The sequence below is a fragment of the Saccostrea echinata genome, unplaced genomic scaffold, assembly GCF_033153115.1.
Source record: "Saccostrea echinata isolate AGI-Se365-2 ecotype Australia unplaced genomic scaffold, CSIRO_AGI_Sech_v1 ptg000051l, whole genome shotgun sequence".
Lineage (NCBI taxonomy): Eukaryota > Metazoa > Mollusca > Bivalvia > Ostreida > Ostreidae > Saccostrea > Saccostrea echinata.
This window is the reverse complement of record NW_026889800.1, coordinates 1,700,013-1,715,110: the sequence shown is the minus strand read 5'-3', so window position 1 is coordinate 1,715,110 and position 15,098 is coordinate 1,700,013. Positions and strand designations below refer to the sequence as shown.

The window sequence follows — 15,098 nt, the reverse complement described above, 5'->3', positions numbered from 1 at the left end:
TTAGATAAGAAAAAATGTTACCATTTTCTTTATAACCATAATCAAAATTGAAAAAAAAAAATTATAAAATTGAAAAAATATATATAATTTCAAAAATTAGCCTAATTTGAGGTTTGGCATTTTGCCAATTGTTTAGAAATGGAATGAATTCATGATAAATTGCTCTGGCTTACTCGTGAATTTTCAACGATCATATTGAATATTCATGTTTCTTTCATTTTTGTAAGATAGTTTCTCTATAATTGAAAAAAATGGAATTTACATGTCTTTAAATTTAGGAGGACTCTATTACATCACGGTTCACCATACATATAAATTATGAGACTTGAACACATTTGAGCCTCTGATAAGTTGTTTGCATTCTGTCAATTTTAAATTCACACTATTGTCAAAATAACAATTCTCAATTACAAAAATACTTACATGAAAATGATGAAATGCTATACAAAATACTCTATAAGGGAGTTTAGCAATTTTTTTTTCATATCATAGAACTTAATTTTCATACATCCATGTAGATACAATATGGTAGAATTCTGAGATATGAGGAACATAAGTAAAAATCAAAGAATTGTTTTTATTAAAATCAGTTTTTTTCCCTTACAATCTTACTAAAATGGATTTTGTAAAATGATATACTGTTAAATCATTTATATTTTGTAGTTTGAGGAAAAACATTTGGTTCTGGGGATTCGTTTTATGGCTCTGAGGTGTTTAGTTGTTGCATATTCCAAAATTCACATTTTTAATAAGGGACTCTTTATACCACAACAACAATGACCCCCCCCCCCCCTTTTCCTGTTTTAGACTCCAAATCTTTTACTACGTTATTAATTGTGTTAGCCAGTAATTTCAACATACCAATGTTTTCAACATTCACTTAAAAATTGTATTTGTATAAATATTTTTGTAACAAATTTCTACATATATAGTCCAATTACACAAAGGTTTTCATTTCAATCACAGTGCAAGTACTAGCAATAATATTTCACTAAGTTTGCTCTTTGAACACCATAATATGGTACTTTCTTGATCATCTAAAAAAACCCAACATATTACATGTATAAGAAATACATGTCAGTGCATGCAGTTTTACATTATACGTGCATGTATATATTGATATGCTAGCATTTTTTGGTTATCACAAATTCTAGATTTTTGATTTGCATTAATGATGGAAAAAATTATAACTATGTTTTAGTATGTGTACATTTTACTGTAAAAGTAAAATTAATTTGTTAGCAATATTTTGGTCGCCCGAGTGGCGCAGTGGTTAGAGCATCTGTTAGAGTCACTGAGTAAGGAGATGATCCTTACGTCATGGGTTCGAATCCCACTGTGGGACGTGGAGGCCGGTCCTTCGAATGAGACTGTATAAACCAAGGTCCGGTGTCGCAGTAGGTGCTGGCACGATAAAGATCCCTCGCTGCTCAGTGGCCCTGAGTGCCGAATATAGGTCAAAATTTGTAGCCCTCCACTGGCAAGTGGTGGCTTCTCCATATGAGGGACGTTAAACAACAAACAAACAAACAAAAAAGCAATATTTTGACAATTTTAAGTCACAATATCTTTCATCCTGACAGTCAGTACGTGTTTTCCATGCACTTTCATTTTTTTTTCTCCAAATCCTCATCATATACCAAATTTGCATAAATTTTACAAAAGAACTCTGTTTAAGTTTGGATCTTAGATTATTTCACAAAATCTGAAAATCACCTCCTGATCTGAGAAGAATTAAAATTCAACCATTCAATTTCCTCTGTTTCAATCATTTCCTTTTCTGTCACATTCAACATATATGCTGTTTAAGACTTCTTTCACTTTAAGTCTCTTTTAATAAGAATTTTGATTATCTTAAGGACCTATCCTTCTGATATACATGTATCTGTACTGCATAAACACATACTGCACTACATTGTTACTGGTTATAGGCATACAAAATGTGTATATTTTATAAGTAATGAAAAGTTTTACCAAAATTATATTTATGATCCTATGTATCTACATACATATTGGGATGTATGTACAGCTAATAAATTTCTCAAAGTCAATTTTAATCCACACATACCTTATTTTTTTTTATTTTGCTCATTGAAACTGGTATAACCGTCCTGATAAACAATTACCACTATAAATTTTTATTATAACATCCATTTTCTTGGGGGAACAACCATTTCAATTTCATTTGGGTGGGGTAAAACTACTGGGTAGATACACATGTATATAGAACCTGAATAATCTTTCCTCCACTGTTAAGAAGTTAATCTGACCTTGAATGGTGCCCCCCCCCCCCCCCCCCCCCCCGCCAACTGTTTTCAGTGGATATACATATATACAAAAAAAATTCTCCGATCATATCCAAAATTAAACTCTGTCTACAAGGGTATTATTGTTACTATTATGGTTATTCAGACAAAGTATCAAATAAATTACAAAGCATAATACAATTTTATTAATTATAATATTATATATAAAAATATAAATATAAATATATATATATATATATATATATATATATATATGCCATGACAAAATTCAACAACCCCTCCCCCCTTTTACCATCTGAATGAAATTATCACTCCTTTATCATTTTTATATATCTTACATTCATGCCCATTTTTAATTTTTATCAGTTTGTACTGCAATTTGCCGAAATGGCATATGTTTTTGGCTGCAGTCATGTGTTGTTTGCACAAGCTGAATATTGTAAACGTGTATCATGATACATGCTTTGTCCTTGCTTGTTTCAGGATGATCCTTCTATCCACATACATGCACGATGTTTGCTTGTCTCTCCAGTGAACAAAATGTCACCACGATGTTTTAAGGCATATAATAAAGGTTTTAACGAGTAGAGTTTATCACAATTTCCATTTCTACACACCGATATAGCATAAAAGGCCTTAGCGCAGGGGCTATTTGCCTGTTCAAGCTGGATTGTTTTTTTTCCTTACATTCAAAGATCTTAAAAATGAGTTTTTCCACTTTCATAGTGCATTGATGCTCCACAACAACTCCCTAGGTTCATATAAAATGATCATACATGACCTTCTTATTCCATGTTGATATGCTTGTCATTTTTATCCAATAATACTAAAGAGTTCAAACAAGGGGAGATAACAATTTAACTCCAGGAAATTAGTTGCAGGGGGCTAAAATAAGCAATAGAAGTTTATATGAAGTATCTAAATCAGTTATTCCTATTTTAAAAAAATATATTTGATTGAGAATCTCCTTTTTTCATTTAGATATTTAAGAAATAGTCCATTCATATGGTAATAGACTGTTATTTAAAATATGTGAAATTATAGCGAAGTATGGTATTTCAAAGTTAATTTTAAACATGTAGATATTATTTCCCAAGCTCAATATTTTAATATGTAGTAGACCTATGACCATTTTAAAGATTACACTTACTTCAATTTAATTTTTTACTTGGTCTTGAGAGAAAATTGCATCTAAAAAGTGGCTAAAAAATCATACTCATTGATTTAGGATCTAAAAATAGACCTTTAAAAAATAAAACATTAATTTGAATTACGTTTTTCTTCATTAATTGTATAAATAAGACCATGATTTTGAAAAGAAAACAAAATTTGGAAATAAACCGATGGCAGAAGGTCACTTTTTGAATTAATCAGTTTGTATGGTTTTTCCGTATAATTAAGTGTGATTTTCGACAAATATGCAAATGAGCTGTTACTAAAAATAGATGCGAGGTTCGACAATTTTTTTGTAGATATTTTGACTTCAACTTATATGTAGAAAATTTTAAGCCACTAAAAAATCCTATGTTGCAACCTTCCATTTGACGATTTTTTTAAATTTTGCATGGTTTTCTCGCGGACTGGCTCTTAAAACAATGACTATAATTGTTCATTAATGTCTTGTAATTACACATAAAACAATGACTATAATTGTTCATTAATGTCTTGTAATTACACTTAAAACAATGACTATAATTGTTCATTAATGTCTTGTAATTACACTTAAAACAATGACTATAATTGTTCATTAATGTCTTGTAATTACATATAAAACAATGACTATAATAATAAATGTTCATTAATGTCCTGTAATTACATATAAAACAATGACTATAATTGTTCATTAATGTCTTGTAATTACATATAAAACAATGACTGTAATAAATTGTACACACTAAATATTGTTAAACAAAACACCTAATCATACTTTAGTATAACTTACCGGTCAGGGAGTCTTCATGTATAAGTCTGTAAATGTTCACTGTGTTGTTGTTCAATGATCCCACCCAGACACAGTTAGTGTTGTCATCATAACTCAGGCTCCATGGTTTGTATAACCCGTGTTGTGTTTTCTCTATCTGTGACAGGAATCTCCCATCACAGTCCAGTATCTGTACTGAGTGGGTGTTAAGATCAAACACCAGGATATGTGACAGCATGTCAGTACAGATTCCACGTGGTTCTAGTCCTGATCCTGATGGAGGTCCTGTGTAGGAGAAGCGGTGTCTACCTACACCATCTGTCACCACTACAGCACGATGGCCAAAGTCAGACACAATAACATCTCCATTGCGGTTCTCTGTGATGTAGAGAGGTTCACTATATAGTCCCTGACCTTTGTTGTTGTGCTGTATGGTCTGTATGTGTTGTCCTGTGCTGTTGTAACGGTTTACCTTGGCTGTATCTGTATCATATCTATACATCCCGACCAGCAGGTCTCCAGTGGAGGGGGAGCTGTAGACACACCGTGGTTCCCATGGTGCTGTGTACTTTATTAATGTAGACTTTACTCTGTGATCTGTAGACAGTTTGTTGATGTTACTGTGACTGTCTATATAAATTAAATCACCGTCCCGAGTCACTGTGTGTACTCCATAATAACAACGTATACCTGTCAGATGATGTAGTTTATCACCTGCTGTGTTTGTCAAGATGAGATTGTTTCTATCACTGATCCAGACCCGGTCTGATGATACACGGGAAATGTGACGACAATCACTAACACCTGTCACTGTGAGAGATTTCTGTAACACAAATCTATACATCATTGACAGCAGACATTTATTTCATCTTTATCCTGTGGTTTCAGAATCCCGTGTGGATTTCTTCAGTCAGGGAGATTTCTCTGTAAATTACAACACTGTGTTATAATTATCTACATCGATAACTGGGCTCTCTTTACAATATTCTCATTTACCAATGTATTGATTTTAAGAACTTACAGAATAGAATAGAATTAAGACCCAGATAAACATAAATACCTTTACACTGGGTGCTGAATGTTTACAATGTCTCAATGAATAGCAGCCTCCAAGTGTTCTCAATCAAACCTGTCTAACAGATAAATATTCACAAATTAAAACACATATATAAATTGTGAAATACTGGATGACTTTTAAGAATCTTTTAGATGATAATATGAAATCATTTGAAACATTACATTCTCCTACATTGTATTTACAGTCCAGTGAGTCAGCTTAATTTACATAAGAATTATCATGATAAACCCTGTCTTCTTACAAATATTAATTCATAAGTTACAAGGCTGTGCAGTATTAAATATAGATTTTCTTAATATATGACACACTCTATATTTAAGCATGACCTATAGTGTGTTTTAACATGATAGTTATATAAAGTAACAGAGAAATGTTTACCACATCGATTTCTTCTAGCTGGTAACCACTAGTTTGTTCTTTTCATCTTGTTTCTTTGTCCTAGTGAGTAAAAAAAAAACAAAGGACATTATTATTTATCATTCTTACAAAAACATATTTCATTTACCTTATTTTAATTATGAGAAAATCATGTCAGACTCTATTTTTTGAAATTACAAAATTCAAATCATGATAGCTTTAATTTTGATTGTTTGTTAAAAAAAACAAGAACAAAACATGTACATCTACAAATGTACTGCATTTACTTTTATAGTTTAGGCCAAAAAAATCAACTTTTAGTTTCTCAGGCCAAAAGTTCAATGCAGCAGGCAGTTTTTTTCTTCTTTTTTTTAAGGTTTTATCTGAATCTTTTCTCTTGTCAGTCAACAAAATGATGATATTTAGTATTCTTACTTTTTGTACTCTTATGTTAATTATTATATAGACTCAACTTAAATTAATTTTAGTCCAAACATTTTAATAAGGAGTTAATCTATAAAACACCGTTTTTACAAGAAATACATTGTGTATATAACAAGATGCCCATGGACCACAGCGCTCAACTGAGTCAATATGGCCCTGCTGTTCTTCATCAGCAGATTTTTTCTATTATATATCCCTAATGTGTAAAACTTTGATCCCCTACTGTGACCCCAACCTACTCCCAGATGTCATGGTTTGAACAAACTTGAATCTACACTATCTGAGGATGCTTCCATATTCATATGACTTATCATGGCTTTGCTGTTCTTAAAAAAAGATTTTTGAAGATTTTTTCCTATATATCCCTATGCTAAACTTTGATAGCCCATTGTGGACCCACCCTACCCCCGGGGGTCATCATTTGAACAAACTTAAATCTGCACTACCTGAGGATGCTTCCATATCAATATGACTTATCATGGATTTGCTATTCTTGAAAAGAGGATTTTTGTATGATTTTTTCCTATATATTCCTATGTTAAAGTTTAATCCTCTATTGTGGGTCCACACTACCCCCTGGGGTCAAGATTTGAACAAACTTGAATCTACACTACCTGAGAATGCTTCCATGTCAATATGACTAATCATGGCTTTGCGTTTTTTTTAGAAGATCTTTAAAGAGTTTTTCCTATATATTCCTATGTAAAACTTGGATCCCCCCTTGTGGCCCCATCCAACCCCCGGGGGTCATGATTTGAACAAACTTGGATTAACACTAACTGAGGGTGCTTCCATATCAATATGACTTATCATGGCTTTGCTGTTGTTGAGAAGAAGATTTTTGAAGATTTTTTCCTATATATTCCTATGTAAAAATTTGATCCCTCATTGTGGCCCCACCCTACCCCCCGGGGTTATAAATTTAAGCAAAATTGAATCTATGCTATGTCAGGAACCTTTCACGTAAGTTTCATCTTTTTTAGCCCAGTGGTTTTTGAGAAGATTTTTAAATGACCCCACCCAATTTTCACTATTTCTTAATTTTCTCCCCTTGAAAGAGGGCATGGCCCTTCATTTGAGCAAACTTGAATCCCCTTTACCCAGGGATGCTTTGTGACAAGTTTGGTTGAAATTGGCCATTGGTTCTGGAGATGAAGTTGAAATTGTGAAAAGTTTACAGACGAATGGACGGACAGACAGCTAGATGGATGATGGACAAAATTTGATCAGAAAAGCTCAATCAGGTGAGCTAATAAAACCGTATTTTATTAGCATGTATGAAAAGGGGAATAACTCAATTTTCTTTTTCTGCTTGGAAAAAATAGAAAATTGGGTTATTTCCCTTTTCAATATGTCAATAAAATTGATCAATGCGGCAATGTTTGACCTGATGCAGTGGTGCCCGAGGAACTATTGACTAATTTTATTTTGGCCTTATGAACTTTTGCATGTGGAGGAATTATGATAACCTGTAAGGTGGTGATTTCTTCATCCTCTTAATAACTGCTCAGCACATCCTGAGGAATCTGTCAAAACAAATTCAGAACATTAACCTATATACAAGTATATAATCGCCTTGTCAAACACTATACATGCAGAAGTACATGTAGAAATAATGCTGTTGCTGGGTATGTTTTGATTACAAGTATCTTAATGCTTACATAAGGTCAATGTAATATGCCTCTTGAACAGTACAACCAAGGTCATAGTCTCATAAACTTCGAAATTGATCTATGAATATGTCCATAGAAAATGAATGTCCCATCCAATGATAAGTGAATCAAGAGGCCCTTGGGCCGCAATGCTCACCTGAGTCACAGTACCAATGCTGTTCTTCAGAAAGAGATTTTTCTCCCCTCTATATTCCAACACTTTTTTTTACCCGATGTTATTGCCTCATACAATCTCTGGGGTCATAATTTAAACAATCTTCAATCTGCATAACCTGAAGTTGCTTGGCTATTAAAAACAGAAATAATCATGCCTAGACTATTCTTGAGATAAATTTTAATTAAATATTAATTACAATTAATTTAAAGTTTTTCCCCATATACTCCTACACAAAATTTTTATACCTGAAACAAATATTCTTCAGAATACTTGCATATTATATTAATCCAAGATTTCTTCCTATATATTCTGATATTTAAATCATGGCCCTGCTGTTCTGAAGAATGTTCTCTCTCTCTCTCTCTCTCTCTCTCTCTATCTCTCTCTCTCTATATATATATATATATATAATCATAAAAGAAAAAGAAAATGCACAGTTTCCAAATTTCATTCCATTCATTTTCTTTTTCTTCTATGATTACTGTATGTGTACTTAAAAAAGAGGGCTTCATATTTTAGCGGCTTTAGCAGGGACATCATTGCACTAATTCATGGATACCGCTAAGAAATTATTTATAATTACAATATACGGCACGGACATGCATAGCGCTAATTCATGATTATGCCAACAACACCATACCCAGTGATTGAGCTAAATTTTGAATACGCCAATTTAAGTACACGTACAGTATTTTTCATGTGTGACATCATCTTTTAACTATTTTTGAATTATATATATATATATATATATATATATATATATATATATATATATATATATTCCCATAAAAAATATGTATCCTCTATTGAGGCCCCATCCTACCCTCCCCCCACCCCCATTATATGTGAAGAATTGGTTATGCACTGAAGATATTTAAATATTATTAGTTCATATCATGGCCAAGCTGTTCTTGTGCAGATTTTTGAAGTTTTTTCCAATATATTTCTATGTAAAACTTTGATCTCCTATTTTGGAAACCCTACCCCCAGGGGTCCTGATTTGAACAAACTTGAATATACACTATGTCAGGAAGCTTTCATATAATTTTTCTTCTTTCAGCTGAGTGATTCTTTAAGAAAAGATTTTTAAAACAAACTGTCAAATTTTCACAGAGTATTATCTTCATTTGAAAGAGGGTGTGGTTAAGCATTTGATCAAACTTGAATCCCCTTCACCAAAGGATATTTTGTGGCAAGTTTGGTTGAAACTGGCAAAGTAGTTCTGAAGAAAAAGTCAACTAGAAATATGTCCATGGGACATGAATGCCCCCCAAGGGTATAATAGTAATGCAACATGACAATTTGTATTAGTGAATGATGTTTGATGACAATATCTTATATAGTTTCTTTAAAATTGAAATTGAAATCTAAAAAATAGGATATAGATGATAAATTCTCATAAAATTATGTACAAGAGCATAAGCTTACATAAAAATATCTGAAATGGTTTCTTTAAAACTAAGCAAAATGCAAATTTAAGAAAAGTGAGGTCAATCCACAGGAAAGGTCAAGGTCAACAGTTTTTGATGCAGTTGAATAGCTCTCACTAATATGTATCAGCATGTTAAATTTGATATAACTTGAATGGTTTCATTAAAACTGAGCTAAACACTAATTTAAGAAAAGTGAGGTCAAGGTCAAAAGAAAGGTCAAGGTCAAAAAATGTTAACGCAGTTGAAAAGCATACATCAGTATGTATTAGCATATGAAGTTTGATAAAAATTTCATGAATGGTTTCTTTAAAACTGACCTAAACACTAATTTAAGAAAAGTGAGGTCAAGGTCAAAGAAAAAGTCAAGGTCAAAAAACGCTGATGCAGTTCAAAAGCATACATCAATATGTATCAGCATATGAAGTTTGATAACACTATCTTGAATGGTTTCTTTAAAACTGAGCTAAACACTAATTTAAGAAAAGTGCGGTCAACGTCAAAAAATGTTGATGCAGTTAAATAGCTTTCATCAAAAAATGTTGATGCAGTTAAATAGCTTTCATCAATATGTATCAGCATTTGAAGTTTAAAAATATCTTGAATAGTATCTTTGAAACTGAGCTAAATGCAAAGTGTGACAGAAGGACAGATGGAAGGACAGAAGGATGGAAGGACAAAGGATGGAAGACAGACATGACAATTTCTATATGCCCTGGCCATATTCATGGTGGGGCATAAAAATGTTGAAAGTATCAACAAACAGACAGACAGACAAGAGGCCCAGGGGCCATATCGCTAGTAAAAAAGCAAAAATCAGTTTAGTATTTCAAAGCTTTTTCCTATATACTCCTATGTTGAACTTTGATCGTACACTGTGGCCTCACCCTACCCCCGGAGGTCATGATTTGAACAAATTTGAATCTATACCACCTGAGGATGCTTTCACATACATATGACCAACCATGGCTTTGCTTTTCTTGACAAGAAGATTTTAAAAAAATTTTCCTATGTATTCCTATGTAAACCTTTGATCGTACATTGTGGACCCACCCTACCCCCAGAGGTCATGATTTGAACAAACTTGAATCTACACCATCTGAGGATGCTTTCACATAAATATGACCAATCATGGCTTTGCTGTTCTTGAGAAGAAGATTTTTAAAGATTTTTTCTTTGTAATTCTATGAAAAACTTTGAATTCAATTGTGGACCCACCCTACCCCTGGGGGTCATGATTTGAACAGACTTGAATCTACACCACCTGAGTATGCTTTCAAATAAATATGACAAATCATGGCTTTGCTGTTCTGGGAAGAAGAATTTTTAAGATTTTTCCTATATACCCCTATGTTAAACTTTGATCCTCCATTGTGGCCCCACCCTACCCCCAGGGGTCATGATTTGAACAAATTTGAATCTACACCTCCTGCAGATGCTTCCTTATAAATATGACCAATCATGGCTTTGCTGTTTTTAAGAAGAAGAATTTTTAAGATTTTTCCTATATACTCCTGTGTTAAACTTCTATCGTCCATTGTGGCCAACACCCTACCCCCGGGGATAATGATTTGAACAAACTTGATTCTACACCACCTGAGGATGCTTCCATATAAATATGACCAATCATAGCTTTGCTGTTCTTGAGAAGATTTTTCCTATATATTCCTATGTTAAACTTTGATCATCCACTGTGGCCCCACCCTACCACTGGGGGTCATGATTTGAACAAACTTGAATCTACCCGGTACACTACCTGACAATGATTCCACATGAGTTTCATCTTTCCTGGCCCAGTGGTTCTTGAGAAAAAGATTTTTCAATGATGCCATTAATTTTTCGCTATTTCATAATTATCTCCCCTTGAAAGAGGGTAGTGGCCCTTCATTTGAACAAACTTGAATCCCCTTCACCAAAAGATACTCTGTGCCAAGTTTGGTTGAAATTGGTCCAGTAGTTCTGGGGAAGAAGATGAAAATGTGAAAATTTTACAACGACAATGCCAACGACGACAACGCCAATGACAGACAACGGACAAATTTTGATCAGAAAAGCTCACTTGAGCCTTCGGCTCAGGTGAGCTAATAAAAAGACAGACAGACATCTGAAAACATAGGTAATCAAATATTACGAAGCTTACCTCGACAATGTTATCTATAAGTAAGTAAAAGTCTCACATTAAACAAATGTTTTGGCACTGTGCATCCCTAATTGCAACATTATTGCAAGTTTGGTTGATTATATTTGGGAATGGACCTGCTCAAAAATCTTTAACCTAGTCACTCATCTAGACAAGAGGCCCAAGGGCCTTAACGGTCACCTGAGTATAATACAACAATTTAGAGGATCCAAAGAGTATAAAATGAACTGAAAGGTGAAGCTTTGTTGCCCAAAAGCAAGAAAAAAAGGGGGATCAGGATCAACAAAATAATAAGCCTACCACTCATTAACAGTTCATAAAGTAGGTTCTAATCTGTTCCCATTTATCACTATCACCATACATTATATTAACAAACTATCAGTGCTTCTGTACTATTTAAATTCCTAATTGAAATCTTCTTGATCTTTGATGAACATTTAATAAGACAAGTTATTTTTGTCTCATTTTTATTTATCTATTACTTACAAGTCTACCTGATCATTAAAACTATTAAAGTACTTTTTGTGTTATACAATAAAAATTCTTGCATAATTCTCTTACTCTATTAACCTTTCAAGTACATTGTTTACAGTGATTAATTATCAAAAGTAAATGGCAAAGGGGAATAACTCCTCTCAGTAGAATACAAATTAATAGAGCCCTGGCCAGGACCAGAATACTTGACCAAATGGTCCAGATGTTCAAAAATCTGGTAAAAATACCCTTCCTTATTATAACTTTTACTCTTTTTGCCTCCAATATACCCAGGTGCAGAGAAGATTTTTAAAGAAATAATGCATTTTTACTACAGATTCACTATATTGTCAATAGAGCCTCCCCCCCCCCCCCCCCCCCCCCCGAGAAACACCAGAGCCTCTCACCCTGGGACCAGAAGTTTGCTCATCGTAAGTAATCACTTTGTTTATCTGCTTAACACTAAGGAGCAGACAGGATTATTTAATAGAATTAATGCATTTTCACTATATTATCAAGAACCCCCCCTTACACCAGCACATCTGACCCACGGGTCATGCAATTCACTACTCTGGAAAAAGCACTCTTGCTCATCATAACTATACACTTAGCTTCTTTGCTTTTTAACCAGAAGAGAAAAGAATATTTTCGAAGAAATTTTGCCTTTTCACTATATAATCAATAAAGCCCCCCCTCCCCCCCCCCCTTTTCACCAGAACCCTTGACCCTGGGGCCATGAAATTCACAATTTTGGAAGAGGCATCCTTGCATGTCATAACAATGTACTTAGTTTGTTTAATTAATACCCAGGGATCAAAGAAGAAGATTTTCAAAGAAATAATTCACCTTCACTATAGGAGCTATATAGCCTGCCCTAGCACCAGAACCACTGACCCTGGAGCTATGAATTTCACAATTTTGGTAGAGTTACTCTTGCTTATCATAACCATGTATTTAATTTGTTTAAATAATACCCAGGAGTAGAAGAAGATTTTCAAAGAAATAATGCACTTTCACTATATGATCTATATAGCCCCAACCTAGCACCAGAACCCCTGACCCTGGGGCCATGAATTTCATAAATTTGGTAGAGGGCTCAATGCTTATTACAATCATGCCAACAGTTTGACTGCTTGATGTCCAGGAGTAAAGAAGAAGATTTTTAAAGATTGCATTAATTTTGGTGGTTTTAGCCCCACCCCTCAGGCCCCAGGGGGGCAGGGACCATGAAATTCACAAATTTTGTTCCCCTTCACACATAGATGCCATATGCTAAAACTGGCTGAAATTGGTTCAGCGGTTTCAGAGAAGAAGCTGAAAATGTTCAAATGACGGACGACTGACGATGGACGAAAACAGATAGCAATAGGTCACCTGAGTGACTCAGGTGACCTAAAAATGTAGGTCAGATCCAGCATCCAAAGCAAGTGGTGTACAGCTCTAGATGCATCATTCATGCAAGTTTGATTTAGGTACAGTTCACTCTTCCAGAAAATGTTGGTAAGATACAGCATCCAAACCAAATCTGGTAGTGTGTCCTAGATGAATCTTTCATGCAAGTTTGGTCCAGGTAAGGATTTGTTGCTTGAGAATTGGCCTGCTCCAAAAACTTTAACCTGGTCACTCATCCATAAAATGTAGATCAAATCCTGCATCTGAATTAAGTCTTGTGTGCATCCCTAGATTCATCATTCATGCAAATTTGGTCACCATACATGTATTGAACTTAAAGTAACTTGGGAATGAGACCTGCTTCTTAAACTTAAACCTGCTCGAAAACTTTAACATGCTCCAAAAACAGGTTCAGAAATTTATGACACAGTTCAATAGCTCTCACCAATATGTACAGTCTGTTTACGAATTTTGACAAAATACAAAGTTACAAAGTTTCTTTGAAACTGAACTTCATACAAAGTGTGACGGACAAACAGTAGGAAGACCAGGAGGTATTGTGAGTGAGCTCACAAAATTATACCACCCCCTCCCTGCAATTATTGAATTTATACAATTAAATGTAACCTTGAACTTGTCAAAATGACCTCGGATCAGATTATAACACACCAATATAAACAATCTTTGTATCAAGTATCGTCTTCCAATTAGCCTCTATTTGAGAGTTATAGACCAAATACAAATAATAAACTTTTTCTGCCAGTGACCTTGAACTTGCTGGAATGACCTTGGGTCAAGGTCAATAAATACCTTAGTTCTTATGTAATATTTGTGATGAGTATAAGCCTATAATGTTCTCCATAACAAATTATGGTCAGGACAGAAATTAAACAATTACATTTTTTAATGTGACCTTGAATTTGATCAAATGACCTTGGATCAAACTCATGACACACCTTCATGTCATAAACAATTTTTGTATCAGGTGTAACTTCCAAGATTTCTTCATTACAAAGTTGTAGACTGGACACAAATTTTTTTTATTTTTTTTGCTAGTGACCTTAAATTTGTCGGACATTGGTTCAAGGTCATGATTCACCCTCAGAACACAAATAACCTTTATACTAAGCATGAGCTTCAAATGGTTCTCTGTTACAAAGATATAGCATGGACATGATTGCATGGACAGACAGACAGACAGATAGCTAAAGAGACAGACGGACAAGATGATTCCTATGTCCCCCTTCAAACTTTGCCATGGGAGGTATATAGACCAACATGCCATATTCACAGCAAGGCACAAAATTGTGTGCTGCCTCAATTAAATCTTAACTCATATAAAGGGATTAAATAAACCTGCACAATGTTGATATCCTCTTCTTTTCTAAAGTTGTACTTTACATCATGTGGAATCTGTCAAAATGATTTAATGGCATTACTAATTTAACATACTTTTCAATTGGTATACAAAAACTTGTGTTTAATTTTTTTTTCTTCAAAGGTACATAATAACAAGCTAATTCAGAGAATTTGTGTCCCCCGCTTAGGGAAAAAAAGAAGAGCATGCACAGTTCGGGGGGGGGGGGGGGGGGGGGGTCACACTGCCCCTCTGGATTTGTAGAATTATTAAATGTATACATGTATATTGAAGCAAATTAAAAACAAGAGGCCCATGGGCCTTGAATCGCTCTTCTGATAAACTGTACAACCTATCACTTCTATTTGAAGCTTCGGAGTATCCTGTATATTTACATAAACCCTTGAA

General features: G+C 34.1%; 1 protein-coding gene across 2 annotated transcripts in view; it reads right to left on the bottom strand.

Moving 5' to 3' along the window:
• The window catches only part of LOC133203783 (uncharacterized), a 177,748-nt gene extending 163,023 nt beyond the window's left edge, over positions 1 to 14,725 (bottom strand). For both annotated transcript variants that reach the window (XR_009723472.1, XM_061339567.1), the window contains exons 1-5: positions 14,690 to 14,725; positions 7,537 to 7,593; positions 5,645 to 5,704; positions 5,249 to 5,321; positions 4,210 to 5,112 (exon numbers count right to left, since the gene is read on the bottom strand). Coding sequence is in view for 1 of the 2 variants with exons in the window: in XM_061339567.1 (XP_061195551.1) it covers positions 4,210 to 5,035 (826 nt within the window). In the remaining variant the exon portion in view is untranslated. The remainder of the gene's footprint in view (positions 1 to 4,209; positions 5,113 to 5,248; positions 5,322 to 5,644; positions 5,705 to 7,536; positions 7,594 to 14,689) is intronic.
• Between the last annotated feature and the right edge of the window lie 373 nt (positions 14,726 to 15,098).